At 43.4% G+C, this 9,361-nt stretch overlaps 1 protein-coding gene and 3 non-coding genes across 4 annotated transcripts; all 4 read left to right on the plus strand.

Annotated features, from left to right (window-relative positions):
- Nucleotides 1-2,140: 2,140 nt before the first annotated feature.
- Nucleotides 2,141-8,819, plus strand: EIF4A2 (eukaryotic translation initiation factor 4A2). Its single transcript, XM_057400398.1, has 11 exons — nucleotides 2,141-2,284; nucleotides 2,744-2,789; nucleotides 2,877-3,009; nucleotides 3,264-3,403; nucleotides 4,583-4,751; nucleotides 4,956-5,065; nucleotides 5,185-5,328; nucleotides 5,734-5,871; nucleotides 6,157-6,246; nucleotides 6,484-6,563; nucleotides 8,016-8,819. The coding sequence occupies exons 1-11, from the start codon at nucleotides 2,256-2,258 to the stop codon at nucleotides 8,158-8,160; spliced, it is 1,224 nt and encodes a 407-aa protein (XP_057256381.1). The 5' UTR covers nucleotides 2,141-2,255; the 3' UTR covers nucleotides 8,161-8,819.
- On the plus strand, nucleotides 3,115-3,184 carry LOC130594533 (small nucleolar RNA SNORD2). Its single transcript, XR_008971113.1, has one exon. It is a non-coding gene; the product is annotated as a small nucleolar RNA SNORD2 (small nucleolar RNA).
- Nucleotides 5,376-5,554, plus strand: LOC130594532 (small nucleolar RNA SNORA81). Its single transcript, XR_008971112.1, has one exon. It is a non-coding gene; the product is annotated as a small nucleolar RNA SNORA81 (small nucleolar RNA).
- Nucleotides 5,955-6,081, plus strand: LOC130594529 (small nucleolar RNA SNORA63). The gene has a single exon (XR_008971109.1). It is a non-coding gene; the product is annotated as a small nucleolar RNA SNORA63 (small nucleolar RNA).
- Nucleotides 8,820-9,361: the final 542 nt, after the last annotated feature.

Below are 9,361 nucleotides of genomic sequence, written 5' to 3' on the forward strand. Positions count from 1 at the left end.
TTTGTAGCAAATTAGAGCAATGGGAGCAGTTTCTCCTATACTTAAAGGAAGCTAGGAAAGCCTTGTTAGTTAAAAACTTTTGTCAAAACCAAACCTTCAAAGTGATCTGGATACACAGGTATCAGAAATGACATTAATTTATTTGCAAGAAAGATAAACTAGATGCTTGTTTCTGAGATGACAAATGCTTTTTAAAAAGACATTAAAAATCTGTGGAAAATGATGGCTTGCCTTCCTGAAATTCCCGTGATAAGAAATCTTTTCCACTCAGGTTTGCAAATATACTAAGACCCAATCATAAGAAGTATACATATTCCACAGCTTTATTAATAAATGTTCAAGACCCTTAATTAAAACAAATATTCAGTAATATTATTTCTTCTCTTTAGACCCAAAGTAATTTTTAATGGGAAATCTAAGTGTGCCAGATTAAAAAAACACAAACGTGCTCATGAACAAACCTGCGTTCATGTTCCTTCTTCAGACCATCCTGTTTCCTTTTACAACCAGAGGTTTAATGGTCCACACAAACTGCTAGCATTCATTTGAAAAGGCCTCTGGTTATTGTTGCTTGACTGTCTAAATTGCAAATACAAGAAGCATCTTCAGTATTTTCTACCCAGCATGGGTGGATAAAACCTGAGAGGATTAGGATGGGTTGACAGAGGAACTGCATTTACATCATTTATCTAGGATATTGATAAGTGTTGCAATATTGTTACAGATCATATTACCCCAGCAGGTGCTACCATAGGAAGAGCTGATGTACGTTAAGTCTTTCAGAGATACCCTTTATGGATATTCTAGACGGTTCTAGACAATTTACAATATTCTAGACAAGTAAAGGGCTGAGTTTTTCAAGCACTGCCTCCATTTCTCCATACATAATCACTATGGAAACAAGTTTGAGAAGTGACACTCATGAACCCATTACAGTTGTCACAAATTATTGCTTATAATTTATACTATTTGCCTAGACAAGAAATATTGATGAACAAATTATTGTAAAACCCGAGCATTAAAAAGATCAGTATTTTTTCTACAACATCATGAAAGCAACGATCACCGATCATTCAATTTTCCTTACTGCTTTATTTTGGACAGCACTAACCTTTGCGTTAGCCTCGACAGGCTGTTTTTCGCGGATATGGCTATACTGTGAACTGCGGCATATCACAGCACCGCGTTTTCAGCAGCGCCCAGAGGACCCCCCCGCCTGCCTCCTGCAAATACTCTCCAAATACGCCTTCACTCCCTACAGAAAACATCCCGCTTTAACACACCGCCGACAGTAGGGTACGCTTCAGCTCGCTGCCGCCTCAGCCGCAGGCGGGCGGAGCGCTGGCCCTGCCGGCCTGCTCACCGCGGTGCCGGTTTCCACACATATCCGCCCAGTGCCTGAGCGGGCATGGGGACGAGCGTGGAGCCCTCAGGCGCCACCATTTTTCCCTCTCACCTCACTGATCCGCTGCCCCCTCGCTAACTAGCCCAGACTCAGCCCCTTCCTGCCCCTCACCAGAAAGCGAGGAGGGAGAATTCAGGTTGTTTTGCCTGGCAGGGAGGAAGGAGCCATTTCGGGGTGGGAGGGGAAGGGCGAACTCCGCGGCCCAAGCGCCAGGCCTGGCCTCCCCTTGCTCGCCTCTGCCACCCCGACTCCAGGCAGCGGGGCTTTAAAAATAACCGACATAGCGGGGGAAACGCAGACATGACAGAGTCGCTCCATCCGCACCCACAGCTGCTTCAATGCCCACTCCGTCAAACTTCAGTCCCGCTGCCTCCCCTGCAAGCCCCGGGTCTCCCGCGCCCCCTCCTCTCCCATTGCCGCCCCGCCGCACTCCCCCTCCCCCGTGCTGCAGCAGGGGCAGGAGCAGTAAACCCCGTGCGCAGGAACGAGCGGGAGGGGGGTGGGGGACAAGGGGGCAGAGCGAGAGGAAGGAGCTGGGTATTGTCACGCAGTCAGTGGTGCAATATCCTTCCGCGCTCTGAGGAGAAAAAAAAGTAGCTCTATGTTCCTTTGACCTCGTGGCCTCGAACGGCTCAGGAACCTCCTTCAGAGTATCTCAAACAGCGTAGTGAGTGGTATCTCTTCGGAAGGGGGCTTGACTGGGGGGGATTTATGTATTTTTCCCTGTGGCGTGAGGTTTATATCCATGCGCAGAGCAAAAGAAAACGAGTCCGGCAGCACGGCGGGTATATAAAGCGGGCGCGGCGGAGGGCTTTCCTTTTCAGTTGTGGACAGAGCTGGTGATCGGAACATGTCAGGCGGCTCCGCGGATTATAGCAGGTATGGCGCGGCGTGCAAAGGCCTTGGGCCCCTTCCTCGTGAAGGGGCTCGGTGGTTTTAGCGGAGGCGGCCGGGGAGAGGGAAAGAAGAGAGGGGGGCGCTGTAGGCTGGTGTATGCGGTCGTTGTCTTGCCCGCTAGGTGTTTGGGTTGGGTTTTTAAGTCAAGTCTGTTAACCTGGGGTTGAGCCATATTTTTCTGGTAGGTTTTTCTTAAGTCTGAGTTTTGCCGTGAGCCCCGCTGTGGCAAGAAGGCTTCTGTCACGTTGAGAGCTGAGGACTTGGGTTAGTGGCACCTGATCCAGTGGGGAGAGGGTAGGAATTCAGCCACTGGCAAAATACCAGAGCACCTGCTATAATATCTGTCACAGATTTCAGATATGGCTTTTGGCAGCCAAGATGTCGACTTGCTTCTGCGTGTTAGTTGTTACTGTATTAACAGCTTGTTCTGTTTGGTGACAGAGACCATGGCGGCCCAGAGGGAATGGACCCCGATGGTGTCATTGAGGTAAGCACATGAGAACTGACTTTGAGAATTTAGAATCACTGACAAAGATCGGTGTTGGATTTAATATTTTGTATTTCTTTATTACAGAGCAATTGGAATGAGATTGTGGACAATTTTGATGATATGAATTTAAAAGAATCCCTTCTGAGGGGCATTTATGCTTATGGTTTTGAGAAGCCATCAGCTATTCAGCAGAGAGCTATTATTCCATGCATCAAAGGTATGTGGGTGATGGATTTATTACCAGCATTCCTTAATTGGGAAAATGTAAAATACATGCATGGGTGAATTATGGTGCAATTCCTATTTTTAATCCTTACTAAAAAAGTGATATGATGGTACACCATCTTTCGGGACTGACCTGAAATGGAGAGAACTCTTAATACTGATCACTTATTTCAAAGGGGATAAAATAAACTGGAAAACATGAATGACCTGTGTGGGAGCAGTAAACGTGTATCCTACTTTTTTTAGGGTATGATGTGATTGCTCAAGCTCAGTCAGGTACTGGCAAGACAGCCACATTTGCTATTTCCATCCTGCAGCAGTTGGAGATTGATCTCAAGGAGACCCAAGCACTAGTATTGGCCCCTACCAGAGAACTGGCTCAACAGGTATTGATAGTGTAGTTATAAAAAAACTGCTTGTCTGTTGCATAGGTTTCAGGTTTCACAACTGTGAGACAAATGGACTACTTAAGGGGCTGTAGGTAATATCCATTCAGAACCCTTTCTGTGTTGAGTCATGGGGGATATAAACTGGCTTCTGTCCCACAAGTTCTCTGCCTGCTCAAAAAACGAGTAGGTGCATATGGAGGGTGTGCTGGGGCAGGGATGTAGGAGCCAGCTGCAGTGCTGTGTATACTTCTGAGGGGGCACCTTCAGCAGAAAAAATCCAAAACTCTTTATTAAAACAAAGCATACTTTTTTGACGTTAACCTGAATTTGCGTACAGTTGTGCAACATGAAAACTGCGGTGTGCATGTGGTCATTTCTGTATTTTTGTGATGTTTTCCTGATGCTGTTATTGCATGTTTGCTTCACCTTCAAGGCTCAGTATTCTGTTTAACTAAGTGGGAATGTTTAACAAAAGCTTACAGGATATTTAAATTTCAGGATTAATATGTATCAGTAATGTGGGGTCTTAAGATGAAACACTGAACAGAGCTCAAATAGAAAGTAGATTATATAAACTTCCTACTGTCTTCAACCAGAATATATTGAGATGCCAGTGCTGTTGTGAAGATTTGTGAAGGTAAAGCTAAACACAGTAAATGAGACAGGAAAGTTTTTGTTTTTTTTTTCTATAAGGCAGATCTGTGGAACAAGAACCTGTGGTCAGAATGTTCAGCCTTAGTTCTACTGTGAGGACGGGTGAGGTTAGACATGCTTGAAGCCTGGCATATAGCAACGCACTTACATGCTGTTTTCATGATCTTTCTGTAAGTGCTTAATATGCAGACCTTAACAGTTGGAAACTTGAAAAGTTGAAACAGTTAAAAAGCAGAGTCCCTGCTTTTTAACTACTGCCAACAGATGTATTATAGTAACTTTAGCTAGTGCAACTAGTGAGGACAAAAATTTAAGTGTGCCTCTGATTTCAGCTTTCTAGTAAACAACTTCAGTAATAAGCAGTTGGGCAAAACCATTATTAGCAGCTCCCTGTTCTGAACATAAGAGACACATTGTCCTTGTTTGCTCTCTTGGCTTCCAAAGTCTGCAAGCACCAATGGTAACAGGGCTTAGTCTTCAATGTACTAGGATCTGCTGCTAACAGAAGGGCTTTACTTTTAGATTCAAAAGGTAATTCTGGCTCTTGGTGACTACATGGGAGCAACATGCCATGCTTGTATTGGTGGTACAAATGTCCGCAATGAAATGCAAAAGCTCCAGGCTGAGGCTCCGCACATTGTGGTTGGGACTCCAGGGCGTGTGTTTGATATGTTAAACAGACGCTACCTTTGTAAGTATGAATTTAATTTTGCTTTTGATAATAAATTTCAGTATAAATTTCACACCAAGTAGGAGCTTAAACAATACATTTGTTGTCATTATAGAGTTGTACTGGAAAGTTTAGTCCTAAAGGAGAGGTGTCAATAGAAGTAGTGTGTTTCTGAAACTTAAAGAGATACTCTTGGTTTTGTTTTTTTTTTTTTTACTTTAATAGCACCTAAATGGATCAAAATGTTTGTTCTGGATGAAGCTGATGAAATGTTGAGCCGTGGATTTAAGGATCAAATTTATGAGATCTTCCAAAAACTAAGCACAAACATCCAGGTAAAACCACCTGCGTGCTTAAATTGATAGATGCAGATTTAAAGTCTAGCTGAAAATCGCAGAATTGTCTAAAAACTGGTGTCTGTAAGTATGGGCTAACACAAAGTAATACATTCTAGGTTGTGTTGCTGTCGGCTACAATGCCAATGGATGTGTTGGAAGTGACCAAAAAGTTCATGAGAGATCCCATACGTATTTTGGTGAAGAAGGAAGAGCTGACTCTGGAGGGTATCAAGCAATTCTACATTAATGTTGAAAGAGAGGTTGGTATCAGTTGTACTTGCTCTGCTTGGAAGAGTTAAATTCTCTCACCTTCTTGTTATAGCACTGTGCTAAAATTACAGAAACCAAGGGTGAGCTTTGGTTTCTGTAGTAATGCTAGCAGAGTTCATGCAAGAAGAAGAAGAACTGCACTGGATCAAAAACGACTAGGGTGGACCTCTTTCTTAATGTCCGCTGTCCTGTGTCTTAAGATTTGGTGCAACAGTTGATGCAGAAGCCTTGATTAGTGTGTTGTTCCAGCTTCTCAGGTTTTATGGTATATAACTCTGCACTAGGGCATGGATAATTGGTTATTGCTTTTGATTTTTAGCCTTTGTTTGGGATTCTTGTTACGCCTGAACTGTCAGTGGCACAATGCAGTTCCTGACCCTCTCTGTTCTGTACAGGAGTGGAAGCTTGATACTCTCTGTGATTTGTATGAAACACTGACCATTACACAGGCTGTTATTTTCCTGAATACAAGGAGAAAAGTAGACTGGCTTACTGAGAAAATGCACGCCCGGGACTTCACCGTCTCAGCTCTGGTAAGGATTGATGCTTCCACGTAACTTCTGAGGTGTTGTGCATGTACTGAAAACCAAATCATAATGAGCTGTATGTGAGTCAAAAGCAGGAAAGTTATGATATAGCTGTGCAGTGCTGTATTATCGTTCCCCCTGCTTAAAGAAAAATGTTTCCTTCTATCCCTACCTGCTTTGTTCCCACGGCAGGTGGGGACGCTGGGTTTCATACATCACTTTGGTTTTTGAGGGCTGTCCCCATCTGGAGTATTGGAACTGTAGTATTTACAGTTTTTTTTAATTCTACAGCATGGCGACATGGACCAGAAGGAGCGGGATGTTATCATGAGAGAGTTCAGATCAGGATCCAGCCGTGTCCTGATCACCACTGACTTGCTGGTGAGCATTCTCTTCCACTCAAGACATTTGTTTAAAGCTGGTGCCAAAAGCTTCATAATTTGGTGAAGGTTCTTGTAGCCTGAACTACTAGGAGCTTCTTGGAAGAGTAAAGACTACGCTCCACTATGGGCTACACAGTTGTAGTCCATCACTAACCATGTGGCCAACAAAAGCATGGGATAAGTAACTTCACCAATAGCCTGTGACTTGAGTGACTGACTCTGTATTGCTTTTCAGGCTCGTGGCATTGATGTGCAGCAAGTGTCATTGGTTATAAACTATGACCTGCCAACCAATCGTGAAAACTACATTCACAGGTTAGTTGGCTCTATCCTCTACTTGGTGTGCAACGCTAAGTGTCATGTCCTCTGCAGAATCGGCACCAAACCTCACCTGTTTCTGTCTGTAGTCATTGCCAGTAACAGGGTGTCGCGCATCCATTTGTACAGTAACTGCTAAAAAGCTAGCAGGAAACAATACCAGTGGTGCTTCAGCTTTAAAAAGCCCTGACTTGCACAGCTCTGATTCTGAGCAGAGGAAAGAGCGGGACTTCTGGACAATAAGGCAAAGCAGTGGGAAAATTTAGATATGTGATGGATTCAGTGATAGCTGAGATCCGAGGAAATTGCCAGCTACTGAACTACCTTTTGTCACATAGGTCATGGAGTAGGATTACAATGCCCATTTACTTACATAATATTTTGACAGCAGTGTAGCCCCATGTGTACAGGTCCTAGCTAATCTTCAGTTGTTGCTGCTGCTCAGTGACCAAACCTTAATACTGTTAGCAAACTAGCAGTTAAAAAACTGCCTCCATTTTTTTGGAGGCCCAGCTGTGTCCAGGCTCTTAGTGCCCTCTGTGCTCTTGGTAGTTCCTCTTAAACAGCAGGATTCTTTCCTCTGCGGTGTGTTTTCTAATAGCAATTTGAGTTTTGTTGGCCTAAGTTTAGTTAACTGCTTCTAGTGACTGACCCTAAGTTAACTGTAATTTTTTACTTGATATAAAAAAATACAGGAGTTGATAGCAGCAGCTGATGACACAAGACAGTGCTCAAAGGGTATTAACGTCATTTAGGACATGGATTCGTTATCGTCATAGTTCGCATAAAGAGCGAGTTGGTATTTTTTTTGTCACGATTATTCACTAAGCTTTGTGAGTCAGTTTTGTATATTTAGCTCTTGGACAAGGTACTTACTGTGCAGTCTGCAGGAAGGTAGAACTGATAGTGGGTGTAACTGCACTGATGTGTGTAAGGGACCAACTTGGGCTTAAACAATATTGAGCTTGGGTTTCTGTTAAACAAAAAGCAGAAACCCTACGTTTCCCCACTGCAGATAGTTACGTTTAATTAAAATTCTCAAGTTGAGTGTCCTGTCCTTGTTACTGGCTGTAATTGAATAAATATGAGAACAGTCTGGTTTGTGAACAAGAGCTCCTTTGGACAAAGGGTATGCAGGTACAGATGTATTGGCTGAAGAGGGGGGAAAGGTGCAGCCAGGACTTGATCCCACAATACCAACCATTAAATTCTTAGTTTGCAGGCAAATGAGTAACCTCGTCTGCTCTGCTGCTCTCCGTAGGATAGGCGCTATTTTTGTAGTGCTTTTTTCTGACCAGATAGGACTTTGGTAGCAGCTGGTCCTGTAAATACAGCATAAACTGGCCAGTGGCAGGTGCCAGAGCACCAGCAGTTAATGATGAGTGTATCTTGCAAACATTTGTAGTGGATTAATTTACATCTGTGTAAATGCATTCTGTTTTTGTGCAGAATTGGTCGTGGTGGTCGTTTTGGCAGAAAAGGTGTGGCTATAAATTTTGTCACTGAAGAGGACAAGAGGATCCTGCGAGACATTGAGACTTTCTACAATACTACAGTGGAGGAGATGCCGATGAATGTGGCTGATCTCATTTAATCCCTGGGATGAGGTGGTTTGCAGTGCTCGCTGTTGCTGAATAGGCGATTCACAACGTGCATTGTGCTTCTTTCTTTGGGGATACATTGAATCTTGTCTCAATGCTCATTACGGATCAGAAATACAGAATTTTGATAAGAGAAGCGACTTCTTGTCGTGAGCTCTTGTGGGGAAAGCCATTGGCTTTATCCACTTTAGGGTTAGACTGTTGGGGTTGGGTGGAAAGTCATGGGGTCTGTAAATTTTTTCTTTATTAGAAAATTATTTCCTAGTTCCATAGAAGTGGTTGTATTAGATGTTCTTTATCATTTAATAATTTACTTATGGACTAAAAGATATAAGTGCTGTATAAAGTCAGCCAATTATGTTAAACTAGCCTACCTTCCTTTATTATATGTACTTACACTTCAGATTGAATTGGAAAGGCCTTTCAAAATCTAAACTTTTATAAGAGCATTAAAATGCATTTTTGTTTCGTATGTATTTATTCAATAAAGTATTTAATTAGTGGTAAGTGTGATTTGGACCCTGTTGCTAAGCCCCAGCAAGCAAGCAATCATACTATTGTCTTAGTTAGGGTTAAACCCAGTAAAATTTGCCATATTGCACATGTCTTAATGAAGTTTGAATGTTCAATAAAATACTTCTATATTCACTTACATTGTAAATATTTGATTCTTCGGGGGCACCTCTCACTGGGAAGGTGCTATGGCTGTGTGATCAGGCTCAGTCTGGCATGGAAGGCGTGACAGTTGCTGCTGGGGTTCAGCAGGCCTGGCTCTGCACAGTTCCTCTTCTGTCAGGGACAGTAGAAGATGGTGATCTTGAAGTGCTAGAGGCTGTTTCTGTGTGACACAGTGTTACGGATGCCTGTCCACCTCCCTGAGCTGAGACGCCCATCACACTACGAAAGGGCTGGCTTAGTACTCTGTACAAAAATCCACTGTCTGCATCATTAGTATGCACTACCAGGCCCTGGAACTCTGCTACGAAGGAAAGCAACAGGTGCTCAAAGCAGCATCCATGAGAGAAACTGACCTAGAGATGCTCAACTATCCCCATGTTCTGTAGCTAGGCAGCAGATTTAAAACTCAGTTTGCCAGCAAGGATAGAAAGATACTGTAATAGGAGCCACTCCCTTAGAGGATTACCTCCCCTTCACCGCATGGTTTTTCTTACATAGCTTGAGGGAAGTGTTGCA

The sequence above is a fragment of the Pezoporus wallicus genome, unplaced genomic scaffold (assembly GCF_028554395.1).
Source record: "Pezoporus wallicus isolate ANWC-B61680 ecotype Strahan unplaced genomic scaffold, APGP_CSIRO_Pwel_v1 contig_6897, whole genome shotgun sequence".
In the NCBI taxonomy this organism is placed as follows: Eukaryota; Metazoa; Chordata; class Aves; order Psittaciformes; family Psittacidae; genus Pezoporus; species Pezoporus wallicus.

Bases quoted from the DNA above. Each gene is read 5' to 3' on its own strand.
- EIF4A2 (XM_057400398.1), top strand. From the start codon at position 2,256: ATGTCAGGCGGCTCCGCGGATTATAGCAG. The intron at 2,285-2,743 runs GTATGGCGCGGC...GTTTGGTGACAG, and splicing joins GGCTCCGCGGATTATAGCAG to AGACCATGGCGGCCCAGAGG. The intron at 3,010-3,263 runs GTATGTGGGTGA...TACTTTTTTTAG, and splicing joins TATTATTCCATGCATCAAAG to GGTATGATGTGATTGCTCAA.